We start from the raw sequence: 18,292 nt of genomic DNA, 5'->3' as shown, positions 1-18,292 counted from the left end.
GCTGTAAAAGTGAACAAGAATGCCTCAGAGGAATTAAAGAGAACTCAGATTGCCTCAGCAATTGAACCTAAAAACAAAATGGACGGAAAAACAACTGAAAAACTTACAGAGAAAGTGAACAAAAGTGTATCAGAAAAGTTAAAGAGAGTTCAGGATGTTCCAATGACTGCATCTCAAAACAAAATGGACATAAAAAAGACTGAAAACCAATCTGTGAACATAAACAAAAGTGTTTCAAAAGACCTCAAGATAGCTCAAGGGGCTCAGGTGGCCTCAGTGACTGAATCTAGAATCAAAATGCTCAGTAAAGTCACAAAATCAAATGAAAAAACACCAGTAAAGGTAAACAAAAGTGCAGAAGAATCAAAGATAAGTCAAAGTGCTAAGATCACCTCAGCGATGGAACATAGAAACAAAGTGGACATCACAGACACAGGAAAGAGTGACAAACTGTCAACAAACACATATACAAGTGTCACAGAAGAATCAAAAATTGCTCAAGATGCAAAGATCGCCTCAGTGATTGAATCAAAAGCCAAAATGGGTGTAAAAAACACAATAAAGAGTGAAAAACAGTCTGTAAATGCAGAAGAAAATGTTTGCAAAGGATCAAATAAAGCTCAAGATGCTCCGGGAGCCTCAGGGACTGAATCAAAAGCCAAAGTAGACGTAACAGACACAACAACTAGTGAAAAACAATCTGTGAACCCAAACAATCAGGTTTATGTACAATCAAATACATTTCAAGGTGCTTCAGAAAAATCAGTGTTTGAATCTGAAACCAAAGTGGACATAATAGAGACCAAAACAAATGAAAAGCAGTCTGCAAGCACACACAAACAGGGTTATGAAGAATCAAAGACAATTCCGGGTGCTTCAGACACATCAGTGACTGAATCAAAAGCCAAAGTGGACATAACAAAAACAAAAACTAGTGAAAAACATTCTGTGAACCCAAACAAACAGGTTTACAGACAATCAATGAAATTTCAAGGGGCTTCAGAAACATCAGTATTTAAATCTAAAACAAAAGTGGATATAACAGACGCAAAAACAAATGAAAAACAATCAGAGATGATCAAAGAAAGTGCCTCAGAATCAAAGAAAGTCCTAAAACCCATTGCAACTCAGAAAAACACTGTGCTGAAGAATGCTACAATAAACCAGACAAACAAGGTGGTCGAAAACCCAAACCCAACTAAATCATCTGACACGCAACTTCAAGAGTCTCCAGAGAACGGCAATCTAAGACATGCAGACAACAAGCACGTAGACTTTGATGACCACAGGAATAGAACTCAAGTAGGTACACGGGTGAAGATCTTGCCTCATTCTTGTGGCGGGAATGACGTCAATGTGGACACAGGGGAGAGGAATGTATCTGGACGCCCTCTTCGGGGCTCGGTGAGTGTTTCCTCATGCTCTGGCCGTGACCTCATGCGGGTGTAATGTTCCCAGTGATAGTGAGTCCAGTAACCCCCCCTTAGCCACAATCATAAACTATAAATAGAGCCGCAGGCACAACTTTGATGATGTGACAAGACCCATCTGAAATGACACACAAGTAGAGTCACAGACAATAATAGTATTCCCTTATGCACGCTGTGGCTTCAGGGAACACAAAAGTATATTGATCCTGAGATCTATCAGATATGTTTGCTGTCCCCGATCACCTGTTTTCACATGAAGTGCTAAAAGCAGATGCAAAATACGAGTTTACTGTGCAGGCTGTAAGTGCTGTGGACAGGCCAGCTGCTCTCCTTTTAATATCCCACATTCCCCTCTGATCTCATAAAGCCTTAAAATACTCTCTAAATATGGCCAGTGCAACAGCTTCCCCAAGGCAATGGATGCTAAATAAGAAGCTCATACAGACTTGGTCAACCGAAAAACAGGTGGCTTCCCATTCTAACTTGTAATAATCATATAATCACTCTAGAGTATTTGGATTACCTAATACCTGGGTGTGTCAAACAAAGCAATGCTGGATGCCCTTATTTTGTCTGTTTCTTTCTTTTATCCTAGATAAATGAGAGATAATCAAGTGCTAATGTTGAGGAGGTTCAGCTAACACAATGTTCTGTTGATTTTAGATTAATGACTCAAGTGCTAAGAAGCAAAATCTCCCTGCAGATTTACAGTGGTCGGGGATCTGGCATTAGTACAGTGCAACAGAAACAGAGTACCTGGTTTAATCGTGTTGTATGAGAAATATCTTTGTGTTCTCCTTTGTGTTTGACAAAAGAAAGAAGCTCAAAATGGTTTGGTACAAGTGGAGGATGAATAAATGAATGCAGAAGTTTACATTTTGGGTGAACTGATGTAATGAGTGGAATTAGGGCTGGGTGATTAATCAAACCTATATTAATTTTTTTCAATGATATTATACTTCTGCCAAGCGCATGTGTGCGTATGGTCCAGCGCAGCCTTCACATACACGCACACCTCTCAAAAAAATGTAACTACACGTCACAACGTAGTGCAAGATTTGTAATTGGTCGATTTGGTAGTGGTGACGACGATGGGAGGCAAAGTTTTAGGCAATGTGTGTTTTAATTTCCGTTCAATAAATAATCATAGATAGTAGACAGTGTGTGTTTACTTCAATTATTTTAAAATCAAGCCCTTCACTCAAAAATCTCTCACTTGCAATATGTGAGCATATTTACTGTACAAAACTTGTCAGTGAACTATGAGGGCAAAAACATAAACTAATAATAATCGTTCATTAATTGTAATCGAGTTAAAATGTTCAATTAATCAAGATTTGATTTTAGGCCAAATTGTTCACATATGAAGCTTCTGTCAACTAATGTCATTACAAATCTGTTGAACTTTCTTCTCTCTGCGGAACACAAATATATTTATATATACATACACACAGTTGAAGTCAGAATTATTAGCCTTTGAATTTTTTTCTTCTTTTTTAAATACTTTCCAAATAATGTCTAACAGATCAAGGACATTTTCCCAGTATGTCTGATAAGATTTTTTCTTCTGGAGAAAGTCTTATTTGATTTTTTTCAGCTAGAATAAAAGCAGTTTTAATTTTTAAAAAACATTTTAAGGTAAAAATTATGAGCCCCATTAAGCTATATATTTTTTCGATAGTCCACAGAACAAACCTAATTACCCCAACCTGCCTAGTTAACCTAGGTAAGCCTTTAAATGTCACTTTAAGCTGTGTAGAAGTGTCTTGAAAAATATCTAGTCAAATATTATTTACTGTCATCATGGCAAAGATAAAATAAATCAGTTATTAGAAATGAGTTAAAAATAAACATAAAATATTATGTTTAGAAATGTGTTTTGCTCACAAAACTATTATTTTTAACTTAATGAAGAACATTTTGATTTAGGTTAAGTAAACATGTTAAAAATCCTCTCTCAGTTAAACAGAAATTGGGGAAAAAATAAACAGGGGGGCTAATAATTCTGACTTAAACGGTATATATATATATATATATATATATATATATATATATATATATATATATATATATATATATATATATATATATATATATATATATATATATATATATATGATCGGGATTTTCAAAAATAATATCGCTTTGTGAACATTATTATCACCTACTGAGTCTCCCATTACAGTTTGATATGGAGCTTGGATCCAGAAGCTGCTTTGCGTGACGTCACACTTAACAAGCAGATAGAAACATAGTCTTCAAATAGAAACATTCTTTATCTTATTTATCTTTCATAGAAGAGAGAAAATTAAATGATAAGAGTTTTCATTGCTGGCCAAACAATTCCTTTAACGTTTCTTAAAATAAAAATATACTTTTATGATTTCAGGTTGGAGCTGATACTCAAACCAAGCACACAGAGCCACCAACTTATGAAGATGTTCCTCCAACTCATAAGGAAGTAGCCAAGGAGTTAAAAGAGCAACCCACATTGATGCACCAGGCCACTGCAAGTGCCAATGTCAGTGCCAGTGCATCACAGGATCAGAAGCTGAAAGCAGGTGACCCATCTGCGGCATCAACAAAGCGCAGTACACTTGTCACAGGGCCTCAAAACACTCAGCTGAGTGACAAAATCTCCCCAGGTCATGTTTCAAACAAGCTCCAAAACGGCCAAGTTACCACAGCAATGAGTCCCTCATTAGGAGATGAAACATTAACCAACACATGTAAGAAGGAAAGCAAAGCTGAAAACCAACTCATTAAAGAGTCAGATAAACCCAATAGTGAAACAAAACCTGCATCTCAACAAAACATGGAAGAAAATGAGATCAACTCAAATGTGCAGAGCAGCATTTCTAAAGAGAAGTCGACAGCAAAATCAAGCCATTCCACAATTCAAGACATTTTTGCAGAACCTGCACAAATTTGCTCAGATGTGGTTCAACAACAGACCATAAATGGATCTTTAATCAAAGAAACTAAAGGTAGAGAACGACAGAGATCTTCTCTTGTAGCAACAGACAACGTTGTTAAAATGGACATACAAGAACAGTCTAAAGCAACCACATCTGAAGCACCCAAATCAACTTATCATGAGATACAAAGTTACTCTATACAAAAAGGCAATGATCATTCTGGACCCTCTACATTCCTCTCCCAACATTCAAAAGCTTCTGCCACAGAATTTACCATTCCTGCAATATATATTACCTATGTGGATAGCACATCTCAAAATAGCACTGTTGAAAGGAGAACTGAAGTAAATGCAGTAACCTCTAATGTGACAAATACTTCCAATCGCACAGACAGCATTAACAAAACCACAGCCGTTATTGAATCTGAAAGTCTGCGTAATGAGAAGTTTGATCTGTCCCAGCGTTCACAACTCTCCGAAGTCAACAAGCCTGATAAACCACTACTAAGTCAAGAAAGTACAATTCAGGTATCATCAAATCATTGTTCCACTGAAAAGGTTGCATTAGACTTTAACACACAAAAAGATGACACTATCCAAACTCCAAATTCTGACAGATGCATAAAGTCAAACAAGTCTGATTTAACTGAACCCAGTGATCTTAATGAAACAGATCTTAATCTTAAAACTGATCCTGGCTCCTTCATAAAACAATTGAGGTCAGCAGCATTTGAGCTAGAGGTGTCAAACCGATGTTCCACCAGTGCCACATTCACTGCTGCACCTCATACAAACTCTAATGACAATAATAAAAGAGTGGGAGAAGTCAGTTCTGCAGTAGTACAGACTGACACTTGCAAAGTTACAATCCCATTTAATAATACAGGAAATCAGGTCTTCAACTCGACCCACAGTGAAATTACCACCACTGATCAAAACACATCATTCCCAGGGATCAAAACAGACAAAAGTGAAACAGGAATGGCTAAAATTATTGAAGAAGCAAATACAGATACATATCAGGGGGACAAATTGAAATCACAACCTGCGTCTACATTACAATCAGTCAGTAACTCACCCCTGATGACATCATTAGAAACGCAGTCCCCTCGCCTCACCAGGAGGACTGTCCCAACTGACCAGCCAAAACCTGTGGGAATTGAAAACAGCAAGCCTAAATCAACAGAAAAAGACAAAGAAAACCAGTTCAAAGGTAAACATGTGATGGAATAGATGCTGAACATACACTTACAGCAGTGAAGCTATATTTAAATATCACTGTAAACAAGTAGTTCACAACTGACAGAAAAGCTGAATCCTCTAATCAATAATGCTTGTAAATGGGCTCTATGCACAGCTAGTGTTTTTAAGCCAATAATTAACTTCCGGTGAAAGCTTTATGTGTTTAATTTATTTTTATTTAATTTATTTTTAATTTCATAAGGTTCCATTTACAGCATCAATGTTGTAATGTAATTAAAATACAATTAGTTAAATAGACTACAGCATTCATTTAGTTGTTCAAGCGTAAATGAGACGAAACACAGGCGCCGGCAGAAATTCCATTGAAAATACTGTGGTAAAATTAATTTCAATATTTTGAAGACATGATTTAATACAGTGTTTCTTGTTTGGTCTGATACCCACTTCATATTATATCTCAGCCAGGCAGTGAATATTGCTGTTTTTTTTTTTTTTTTTAAGAAATCAGATCTCAAACGCAACGATTTTTGTGGGGGACAATTAACCGGAAGCCCGTGGCTGGCTGATTGAAATTAAAAGTCCGTGTGCATATACCCCATTAACTACGTGTTTGAAAAAAATGCATACAGTAATGTCACATACACTCGCACTTGGGCGCACTTGCATTCCTCGTGTATCAAACTCATAGTCATGGTACTTGCTTTTGTCTTGGCGTTTTGTTATGTCTTATATATCTATTTCTCTATTCTTCCCTGCAGTTCCTCAGGTTATCCGCAAAATCCGACCAGAGGTGTTTGATGCCTCTGGACATCTGAAACTCTGGTGTCAGTTTTTCAACATAGTAAGTGACTCAACCATAAGGTGGTTCAAGGATGAAGTGGAGATCGCTGAAATAAAGAGAAGGTACTGTATACCCTCCTAGAGTTTCACTGACCCCTACTGGTGTCCAGCAGAAAATAATATTACTGACTGTCTTCTGATGTGTTTGAGTCAGATATCCATTCATGAGTTACTGGTTATTAATTCGCAGTAAATATGAGTAAACCCATGTCTGATATCATACCAAGAAAACACCTTCGTATGGAACTGTCCTTGCAAGCAAACAAAATGTCATGTAATCTGTGTAAATTACTAGTCCAGTTAAAAAAATATTCAAGAATTTGTGTAAATCACTAGTCCAGTCAAAAATACTCAAAAATGTGTGGAGATCAAAATACTCAAAAATCTGTTTTCTTAGTAGTTTAGTTCCAAAAGACTTAGGAACAATCTGTTGTCATACGTATTTATGAATTATAGCCTAATTGAAAGACATTTATTTAAATGGATTGTTCAAAAATATGACAAAATTCAAAATGGGTTACTTCTTATTTCTTATTTCAGAATAAATCAACAATAATTCCCTGGACATTTGCCATGTTTTTACCATTTCTTCATAACCAATGAGAAACATCGGTTACAGCTGCGTATCCTAGTCTAATTTACATGTACAATTGACTCTAGCGAGTTGTGACATACAGTGCAAACTCGCATACTACATCTGTAGTGACAACAGGAGTATATTTAAATAAAAAGTAGGCAAATTATACACTTTCCGCGTGGTTAATAAGTATGAAAAGAAAGAAAATGAGGTGTATTTTTCCATTAACCTCAAATTAAAGCAGGTTTTATGTATTTTAATGTACATACAAATTTAGCACATCAAAAGACTAGTTGTTCAATAATAATTTAATAAAATTTTATTTAATTATAATAAAGTTGAACATATTAATGTACTCAGCTGGTATATTGTTTTGGTTTTTGTTCTAGTGCAGGAGATGAGGCTCAAGTGTGCTTAGCTATTATAAAGATGTCCAAAAGAGACAGTGGAGTCTACAGATGCACCATTACCAACGAATACGGCAAAGACTCCACAGAGTACCATCTCAGTACAGAATGTAATATATGTTCTTCTTATCTTTCTATACTGTGTGTAAAATACCAATTAGAAACAGCTCTTTTAGATTTTTAAGAGCAAAAAATGTTCAAGTTTTCACATTTTTTTCTGTTGTCTGTTACATCTTGACAGTTCTTTCTAATATGTTCATGCGTGAGGAGCATCAGGAAGGTAAAAAACTGCATAGTGCTTTCCAGTCTTCTTTTTTGCACTCAGTGAATATACACAATAAATCTCATTGTCTTTTACAATTTCTCTTTCTCTCTCATAAGCAGTTGGGGAGGAGATAGAGATGACTCCTCTAATCTTCAGCAAAGGTCTTTCCGATGCAGGCGGCTGGGGCTCAAAGTTTTACGGTCGTGTCACAACAGAAGAAACTCAGGTTGGACTGGGATGCGAACACAAAACAAGACGCCTGAAAGTCATCTATGGGTTAGATCCTGTGTTCGAGTCAGGCAGCTCGTGTTTTATGAAAGTGCGGAGCCCAATTGCATATGAGAGCAGAGAGGAGACTGTTTTGGCTGAAAGGAATCTCCAAATCACAAAACAGGTGACAGAAGGTTTTTGAAATGGTAAACTTCTAACATTTCCGAACTTTTTACTAACATGCTTGTCATTTATAGGAGTGTCGCATTCAGAACATGGCCAGAGAGTATTTCAAAATCTTTGCTGCAGAAACAAGGGTGATAGAGAGCTTTGGTGGAGTGCTGGAGTAAGCGAGATTTGTTTTTCTCTACTACACTATTTTTGTAAATTACACAATATTTAACTGTATATATGAACTGTATTTTACTGTAGGACAGATATGCAGTATGTTACTGTATTTGAAAGTTGCATTGTGATAATTACTGTATATTTTACAGTAAAGATACACATACAATTTACTCTAAATACGTAAACAGCAAGATAAATTGTGCTGTGAATGTAAATACAGTATTTTTGCTGTAATTGATTTACAGTAAGTTACTGGTGAACCATTGCAACTAAGTTACAGTAGATTTTACTGGGAATTGTTAACAGTGTAGCCCCTGCAATGGTAAAGTTTTATTACAGTATATCAAGGTCAAAGAGCATAGAAGGATAAGAGTTGATCCCACATCATGTGTTGTCACTGTCACTATGTGTACTTTTCAGGGTAATTCCTCTATACTTCACATACTGGCCAGCAAGCAGTGTTCCTTATGCAACGGTGGAGGCAGAGCTTAAAGGGGTCTATTTGCGGTATTGTGGATTGGATCGCAGTGGGTCACTGGTAATCAATGAGAAGTCAGAGGTGGGACAAAAGTGCTCGTCTCTCCAGCACTGGATCCACCAGTGGACCAATGGAAATGTGCTGTTCTCAAGACTTGAGGGTAAAATTATTATATCAGTCTAATTATTCTGCATGGTTCTTAGCTAGCTTTAGCTGAAATTATTACTTAGTTTCTGCTTTTTTTTAACATGCTGCAGGAGTTGACACAATACTGACAAACATTGGAGTAGCAGTCAGGTCAAAGGGGTGAGTATCTGTTACAGTAGTACTTTTAAAAGTCAGATTGATTAAACAACCAACAAAAATGTCAGCTAAGGAAGCATCTGATCAAAACAATAAGGACATGTTTGAAAAAACTATGCAATATGTTGACAGATGAGGCGATCAAAATTACAAACACATATTTAGATTAGGCTGGTATTGGACAAAACTGCGTTATTCAGTTTGTCTGTGATATATATTGCGATATAAATGTAATTTGACAAGATGACTTAGAACTCGGATGAATTTTGGGATGAAATAAAATCGATTGTGATTATTTTTGTATAGGAGTATTTGCATAAAATAAAATACAGTTGAAAAGATGCAAATAATTGTTTTCTATGAAACCTAACAATATTGAGGTGCAAAAATTCAATAAAAATATATAAAATAACAATAATAGTTATAGTATAGTGTAGAGTCTTCATTGCATAAATAATTAAATACAAGTTATTTTGGCTTATACCATTATAGCCACCCCCCCCCCCAAACGAACAATGTTTCTACCAAATATTGTATTTTTGACTATTTCTACAAATATACCTGTGAAAGTTAAGGTTTTGTGGTCCAGGTCCAGGCTGACTTCAAACAGATCTAATCATGTGACACTCCAGACTAGAGCATTTGCTGCTAAAATTTCCAGCACTAGGATTAAAATATTGAAAAAAGAAAATAATTGTTTTAATTTGGAATATGTCACAGCGTTACTACTTTTCTTAACTCAGTGACCAAATAAATGCTGTTTTTCAGCGCAATAAGACACACAAAAGTTTTTATTTCTTACACTATTTTGAATGGTATTACATGTGATTTATATAATAAAAAGCTGTAATATTATGGTGTGATTTCCAGATGCTTTCATGTTGTTTTTCTTTGACCCAGGTATCAGGGTTTTCCCTGTGAGGCTAATCCACCGGTTTTTGAGCAGTTCCAGATTCAGCATCAGTGTAATTACTTCTGTGGACTCTTAAACCTCAGATCTCTCAAAGTCCCAGAAATCCTTCAGACTCCACTTCGATCTAAGGGCTCCAGCAGCCCACTGCTACAACGGAGATCAGCCGACAGCTCCTCCAGTCCCCAAATTTCACGCAAGGCCACTAAAAGCCCAAAACTGTCCCGCAAACCAAACCCTCAGACCTCCACCTAACTCAAAATGAAAGCATTTTAATTAGGCCATAATATGAAGATCTGTCTGTTACTGAAGGTCACATTGATCGGCAGTTAAAATACAACTGTACCAGAACATGCTTTTTTTTCTAATGAAATGTGTAAATCCAGAAACATAACTAATCTATTTTCAGTTGCAGTGATCCAAACAAAATCCATTGTATAACCGCCAGAGCTTTTGTATGTATGTTTTTTCTGTTTCTTAAAAAATAACAGTGCTATTGGATGACTTGACTTTTGTAAATAGTAATTAAAAACATGATTTTAGTTTAAGTTATTACTGACCTTTTACTGCTTAGATTATTTCCATTTGGTTGATTGAACATGGATAATGTGTCCCTTGAAATATTATCTTTAAGAAATTAAATTAATGAATGCTCATTAAAAGGCCACAGTATTACATAATACATACAGTACTCTCATTTTTTTATTTTTTTCAGAAGAAATTATTTGCTTCTGTACAAACAAAAAGAGGTGGTCAGAATCAGAGAACACTCCTTTTTAGATTAACAATGCATATCTTTTTTTTTCCAAACCTGAGCTGAGCTTGATGTGAGAGGAGGAAATAACAAGAAACTGACTGAATGTCAGCTACAGATTGAGATGACATTTTTAATTTAAGATTGTCATCTCATGTGATTTTATATACTGTATCTTATCTCACTGGGTCAGTTATGTAGAATATGCAGGAGATTCATCAGTAAATCTGACTTCAGCTTCAGTGAAAATTGGATGGAAGCTAAACAAAGAGCACTTTCATGTGCAGGCAAAGAAAGATAAAAAAGCAGGGAGAGGGAAATCTTAATATCGGCTGTTCTATTATTGATCTCCAAAAAGTCAAAACAAAGAAGAATATCTAATACCAAGTTGGGAAATGTAATGTAATCTAAATATGAGAAGAACAAACAGTCTCATGAATATCATGACACACCATCTTGTCATCGATTACTGTGGTCTTCTGCCACGTCACAACCTGTGAAGTCAACACTATGTAGATTTTTATCTCGAAAGATGGAAATAACAAAAAAAGCTTTGGATTTAAAGTTGCCTTGTAAGATGTGTGGATGCAATCATTCTACTATATGATGTGCAACTAAAACATACAGTTAAAGTCAGAATTATTAGCCCCCCTTTTTGAAATATTTCCCAAATTACGTTTATTATGTTTAGGAAATTTTCACAGTATGTGTGATAATATTTTTTCTTCTGGAGAAAGTTTTATTTGCTTTAATTTGGCTAGAATAAAACCAGTTTTACATTTTTAAAAACCATTTTAGAGTCAATATTATTAGCCCCTTTAAGCTATATTTTTTTCGATAGTCAACAGAACAAACCATCGTTATACAATAACTTGCCTAATTACCCTAACCTCTAATAACCCTTATTTGTTTTATTTCAGCTAGAATAAAAGCAGTTTTAATTTTTAAAAAACATTTTAAGGTAAAAAATTATGAGCCCCATTAAGCTTTTTTTTTTTTTTCGATAGTCCACAGAACAAACCTAATTACCCTAACCTGCCTAGTTAACCTAGGTAAGCCTTTAAATGTCACTTTAAGCTGTATAGAAGTGTCTTGAAAAATATCTAGTCAAATATTATTTACTGTCATCATGGCAAAGATAAAATAAATCAGTTATTAGAAATGAGTTATTAAAACTATTATGTTTAGAAATGTGTTGAAGAAATCTTATCTTTATTAAACGGAAATTGGGGAAAAAAAATAAACAGGGGGGCTAAAAAATTTTGACCAACTGTATGTTGGAATCAGAAAAAGTGCCATTTTTAATGTGCCTTTAAGGCCTGTTCATACCAAGAACATTTATTGAAAATCAGATCCTTTTGTGTAGATGAGATGCTTTAAAGAGGAGAGGAATTGATAGAATCATATCAGTATCAAATTTCAGTTTTTGTTGTTGCGTTTACGTGGATATAATCATATCCTTAGGTTCTACTGAAAAAAAAAATATATATATATAAATAATATTCATCTAAACATTCGGTTTAAATGCATAGTGGTAATTTTATTGGTTTTAATAGAATCTATAATGGTCCCTGTGGGTCTCTATTTGTCTTTTTTACCTTCTGTTTGTAGCCTGTTAAAACTACTAAATCCTGATGAAATAACTTGTAAATAATAGAATAATTATTGTTATTGCTATTGCCCTTGTTGTGAGTGTGCCCTTACAATTATATGCGACGAGACATATTTAATAGGAAAATATGTGGCAATTAAATCCTTCTTATGTTAGGTCTTATATAAACAAACGTTGGTCAATTTTGACTTACAGTCACGTAATGGAATAGTCAATTAAAAGATCACAAAGTTCAGAGTAATTGAATTAATCTGCTCTATTTCACATTGTTTATAAGAGAAGCTTGTTTGCAGGAAGAACTCGCATCCCAAGAGGCCCTAGAACGTGATTTGAATATCCAAACATATTTAAACTACTACTTACATACCATTAGACGGGTCAGTGAAACATGTTTTCCTGTGTTTTGGTAATACTGAGTTGGTAAACAAATTAACAGTAGTCATATTAATGCAGAAAATTGTGACTATGATTGTAGCAACAAACGATGAGGAAGGTTTTCCAGTCAACAGAACTAATGCAACCTCTTTCACACATGACTAGAGGAGATCTAATCTGGACAATTTATTTATGAAAAATAAAAACAAGACAAATTGTCCTGAGATATCAGGAAATTAATGTGCAGCTGAAGTCAAAATTATTAGCTCTCTTGTCATTTTTTTATTTCTCTTAATACATTTACCAAGTGCTGTTTAATGTAGAGAACACCTTTGTAAACATAAGTTTTAATTAATGACAGAACATACAATTTTATTAGTTATTAGTAGGGCCAGACGGAATCTGCAGACATTTTTTGCTATTTCTGCGCAGAGTTTTGGTAAACGTCTAGGGATTTATGCGGAATGATTTTGGGAGTAAACATAACTAAAACCTTAATATATGAAATAAAAAGTAATACCTTTTTAACTTGTATTTAATGTTTACTATGCAAATCCATTGGTAAACAATTCAAGTCCCTCATATAATATATCTACAAAGAGACAGAAAATATTACTGTACAAACTGTATTGTAAATAAATCATATAAATATTTTCATATTAGTCAATAATATTACTGAAATAATTAAAAAAACTGAACAAATATAAATTAACACACATTTACACAAGTAAATAAACAGAATCAATGATGGGCTAAAAATCTGCGGAATTCTGCGCATGCAGATTCTGTGTGGGCCTAGTTATTTTGAAAGTTACATACTTGTAGTAGCTTAAAAGTGCAGTTTAAAGGCTTCACTGGGTTATTCATTTTACTAGGCAGATTAGGTTAATTAGGCAAATGACTGGACAACAGCAATTTGTTTTGTTTCTAATACTATTTCTAATAATATTCACCTTAAAAGATATTTTAAAAAACTAAAAAATGCTTTATTCCAGTCAAAATAAAAGAAATAAGACTTTTTATAAAAGAAAAAAAATTAAAATATGTGAAAATTTCCTTGCTATGTTAAACATCACAGACAAAATATATCAAAAGAAGGCTAAGAATTTTATAATCAACTGTATTTTACTCATTAAATATATTTAGAGACTGTTTTCCTCTAAAATAGACAGAAATGTTACCAAACCATGTTAACAAACTGACACATGAAAAAAAAAACATTATGAATGCAAAATGAAACATTCCAAAATCTAGACAGGATCCGAGAAGAGTGTGCGGAATGCATTAACATAGTCTCACATATCCAACGGAGCATTGGTGATGATAAGACATTGTTATATACTTTGATTGTGATAAATTAGTTGAATGAACGAATATATATTCTTGCCCGTGGTTTTGCAAATGCCTACCATGAGAGAGCCTAATTATAGTCCCAAGGATGTAGTTATGCATAATTGTCTGCTCACGTCATGATGAAGCACATTAATAGGGAAAGCTACGAACTGATAAGGGTTGGTTTCAAAATGAGTCCAGACTGAGTGTCAATGGGCGAACTCATAAATCGCCACATGTGGGAGTTAAAGGGCACCAATTCTGCCCTTTTTACAAGATGTAAAACATGTTTTTGCATCTCCAGAATGTGTCTGTGAAGTTTCAGGTCAAAATACCATTCCATCAGATCATTTACTATACCCTGTTGAAAATGTTAATTTTGGGGTCTAGGGATCTGTAGCTATTTTTTACGTCTTTGCTTTTAAATGAAAATGAACTGGTTCTCCCACCCACTGATTAAGGGTGTATCTTCAAAAGGAGGATACCCAGCATCAGATGTCATGATAAACACAGCACAATGTGTATATCCTTCACACCGGACCTCGGCCAAGGCTTCATTCGCTCATGAAGTTCGCTTCATCCACACGTGAAATTCACTTCACAACATAAACAAAATGACTCCAGTTTATTGCAAAATGACTGACATCAATTTTGTCTGGAGGGTAGCTATGCTTTTTGCGATATATAAGGCGAAATAACAGTCGTAGACTTGTTTGATGCCGTGTCAAGTCCATCAGATCCTTTAGAGGCACACCCAGCTTGGTGAGTTTCACCAACTCCTCTGATTGGGAGACAGCTGCTACTAAAGCAAGCTCCTGATTGGTTAACTTGGCACAGTTTTTGGCAAAGTTTACATTTTTAAACTTGCGATTTGCGCAAACCACACATTACATGCATCAAACTGCCAAAATGTTCAATTCATGCCTTGTCATTTGTTCCAATCCTGTCATTCGTGCCATAGGATGCCTTTTGTCTTTGCATATACTTAACATGAAATGCACCATAAAATCGAACCAGGAAGATTCCTAATGATTATTTGATGTAGTTGTTGTGGCGTTTAATCAGTCGCACTGCAACGATGAATGAGCCACACACAAATGTCATTACAAGGTTCTCTGTTCGGACTGTTTTGCTCATCTACTCACAGCAAATGTGACAGGATGCCCAAACAGATAAAAATATGCTGCTAAATTACTGTACAAAATACATTTGATTTAATGCCTGCAAACTGGGACTTCTGTTGTATGATTAAAGCATTCTCCTTTACAGTTGATTCCAGTGGTTATGAATTACTTAACTCAAAAGTATATTTCAACATGCTTTAAAGCATACCACTTACTGCTTCTGGCAGTGCAGTTGGATCACAAATGTTGGAGCAGATATTTTAATCCTATGTTGTGGACATAATAATACGCATTAACACTGTTAATATGCTGGGGAATATATATAATATAATATAATATAATATAATATGGGGAAAACCGGACTGCTATGACATGTTTGCAGTGGGCCTCAAAGTCACTAGGATTTGGATCTTAGTTTATTCATTCATTTATTCATTCATTCATCCATTCCTTCATTTTCCTTCAGCTTAGTCTCTTTATTCATCAGGGATCGCCCCTGTGGAATGAACCGTCAACTTATCCACCATATATTTTACACAGCGGATGCCCTTCCTGCTGCAACTCAGTACTGGAAACATCTATACACACTAATTCACACACATACATTACAGTCAATTTAGTTAATTTAATTCACCTATAGTCCATGTCTTTGGACCCACACGAACACAGGGAGAACATGCAAACTCCACACAGAAATGCCAATGACCTGGCCGGGACTTGAACCAGCTACCTTATTGTTGTGAAGCGGCAGTGCTAACCACTGAGCCACCATGTTGCAGATTTTAGTTTAACATGAGGAATCAAAAAAAGAGACTTGTTGTGTTTATATGACTCCAATATGACTTTGTATGCACTTTACCTACAGTACACACATTTTTGTCCCAACAGCTTCCAAAAGTTGATTTTGCATGATAGGTGCCCTTTAAAACATCCACCTTCGACCATGTAATTAAAATGTCAGGTCGAAATTTTTCGAGGAAAACTCTATGCTGGTCTATTATACTGTCATCCTTTTAATAATCAAGATGACTTGCGGGATGTAATTTTTGCACTAAATATGGAATTGTATTAGAAGCATTCGAAGCTTGTGAAATGTCACAATAGCGCTGGCATTTTAGCAACTTTTATCTCTTATCCAGTAAAGTTGGAGGCAGCGAGTGTGTCTATGTGGGACCTGTCACTGGCGGGATAATCTGGCACTGCAGACCGTGTGCGTGCGTGAACTGTGTGTTGCTCTGACATTCAGATAACAATCTCGCAGCCTCCGCGCTGCGCATCTCAACCACAGAAAAGGCTAAACGTTCTTGAATGAAATCATGACTGGCTAATTATATGATAATGCTTTTGAAAGATTCTAGGGCAGATCAAAGGTTATAGGACAGTGTTTAATAATTTGGGTTTCTGTGACGAACATTGTGGGCTAATTTGGTCAATTGTAGGATAATAGACTTTCATTTTTGTTAGTTAGAAATATACAATACAAATAGCATCACTGTATGTATTTGTGTGTGTGTGTGATTGATTTGTGGTTACCAATGGATTTAATGTATTTTTTGTTTGTTTTATTTGTAATAAAAGCATGGTTTGTTGTACAGTATCAAAATTCAAATATTAATATTTATTTATTTAATATAATCAAGATAAAATAATGTTAAATCATTATAAATAGATTTATGGTATGTAAAAATGAAGCAGAAATGCTGACAATATTTGGGCCTGCATTTATTAAAATATTTTAATAATAAATAAGGTATCATGCTAAACTGAAATACACTTTACATTATTAAAAGCATATGGGTTAAACCTATTAATATAATTTAACAGTCTCAGATCGTGTTTTTTTCTGATAACCTTTATTATATTATTGCAGCTTGTTGACAAAATCTTTGTCATTTTGACAGTATACAATTTTTTTTAATTAAAATCTTGTTAATATTATCCAGGTACTAAGTGCTCATCAGAAAAAAATAAACAAATTCGAACAGAACCTTAAATTTTGTATAAACTGTCCCTTTATTATTTTATCAAGTGACTCTTGATCTACTTAGATATGCATTTGAATAACATTTAATGGATGTCTTCTGTAAATCCTGGGAAGTTTTATTTGTTTGTCATTATGTTTTTTTTTTTTTAAAGAAAAATGACAGTCTGATGTATAAAATTTAGTTTTTTTATTATTTATTAAGACTTCTCAAAACCTTTTTTCCTGAATCCCTCATACAAACACAAGCAGCACTATCATACATCTCAGGTATTGATTACAGCAGAGTATAGCAGGGCCGTTAATATTATTGTGTTGTTTATCTTGTTGCCAAGACGTCTGTTTTATACATCTTTTTATCAAAATAACATATTTAAATAATTTCAATCTACACCTTGATAGCAATGATTTCAATGTTTCATTGTCAGGATAAGCAGAATAACATACATTCAGGGGGTCATTATCGCAAAATAAACCCATTCAGGATGAGTATTCAGTGTTTATTTTGAGATAAAGAGCTACTAGCTGTGTATTATCACTTACATATCAATACACAATCAATACAACCAACACACTTTTCTCAAAGCAGCCTCTGTTGTTGAGCTTCTACCATCTGCTGTCAACACAGATCACATGCAGTGGTGTGAAAAGGTGTTTGTGTTTGCCCTCTTTTTTTTGCATGTTTGTCACACTTTTTAATGTTTGAGATCATCAAACAAATTGAAATATTAGTCAAAGATAACACAAGTAAACACATCATCCAGTTTAAATGAAGGTTTTTATCATTAAGGGAAAACAAAGTCCAAAACTTCATTGCCTACATCAAATCACACTTTAAATCTTTAAGCTATCAAACATTTAGCTATTTGATGGTTCCTGCTTGTGCTTTATTTACACAACTATAGAAAAATTAAGAGCTCATTTACACAACAATATTTTCTCAGGAAACTATTTATGTGTTTTGACGCAATACAATCTTATGACAATTCGTAACTTTTTGATTTAGTGGCTAATTCGCAAGAATTTGTACGATCTCATTTGTATGGTGGCCGAGAGAGCTTAACGTGCTGCAATTTAAGAAAGCACATGCAATTACAAAAAACACCAGCAAATAAAGAAACGATCTTCATCAATTTGACAGCTCACGTGTTGCAAATTGTTCACAACACAAACAGCTGAAGAAACGGACTGCAAATTGGTCACAACACTTGCAAATATCCACGTAA

At 34.7% G+C, this 18,292-nt stretch overlaps 1 protein-coding gene across 4 annotated transcripts in view; it reads left to right on the top strand.

Moving 5' to 3' along the window:
- alpk3b (alpha-kinase 3b) overlaps window positions 1-10,570 on the top strand; it is a 17,709-nt gene extending 7,139 nt beyond the window's left edge. For 2 of the 4 annotated variants that reach the window (XM_056461540.1, XM_056461538.1), the window contains 10 exons: window positions 1-1,404; window positions 3,820-5,560; window positions 6,309-6,453; window positions 7,357-7,484; window positions 7,616-7,654; window positions 7,756-8,033; window positions 8,107-8,195; window positions 8,618-8,835; window positions 8,933-8,981; window positions 9,879-10,570. The exon at window positions 1-1,404 is cut by the window's left edge and continues 1,024 nt beyond it. In XM_056461540.1, coding sequence (XP_056317515.1) covers window positions 1-1,404; window positions 3,820-5,560; window positions 6,309-6,453; window positions 7,357-7,484; window positions 7,616-7,654; window positions 7,756-8,033; window positions 8,107-8,195; window positions 8,618-8,835; window positions 8,933-8,981; window positions 9,879-10,143 — 4,356 coding nt within the window. In that variant the 3' untranslated portion in view covers window positions 10,144-10,570. Of the gene's footprint in view, window positions 1,405-3,819; window positions 5,561-6,308; window positions 6,454-7,356; window positions 7,485-7,615; window positions 7,655-7,755; window positions 8,034-8,106; window positions 8,196-8,617; window positions 8,836-8,932; window positions 8,982-9,878 lie in introns of those variants that run through there. The other 2 variants (XM_056461539.1, XM_056461541.1) reach the window with 2 other exon arrangements.
- Window positions 10,571-18,292: the final 7,722 nt, after the last annotated feature.

Source organism: Danio aesculapii, chromosome 7 (assembly GCF_903798145.1).
Source record: "Danio aesculapii chromosome 7, fDanAes4.1, whole genome shotgun sequence".
NCBI lineage: Eukaryota > Metazoa > Chordata > Actinopteri > Cypriniformes > Danionidae > Danio > Danio aesculapii.
The sequence above is the reverse complement of the archived record's forward strand: the minus strand, read 5'-3'. Positions and strand labels throughout refer to the sequence as shown.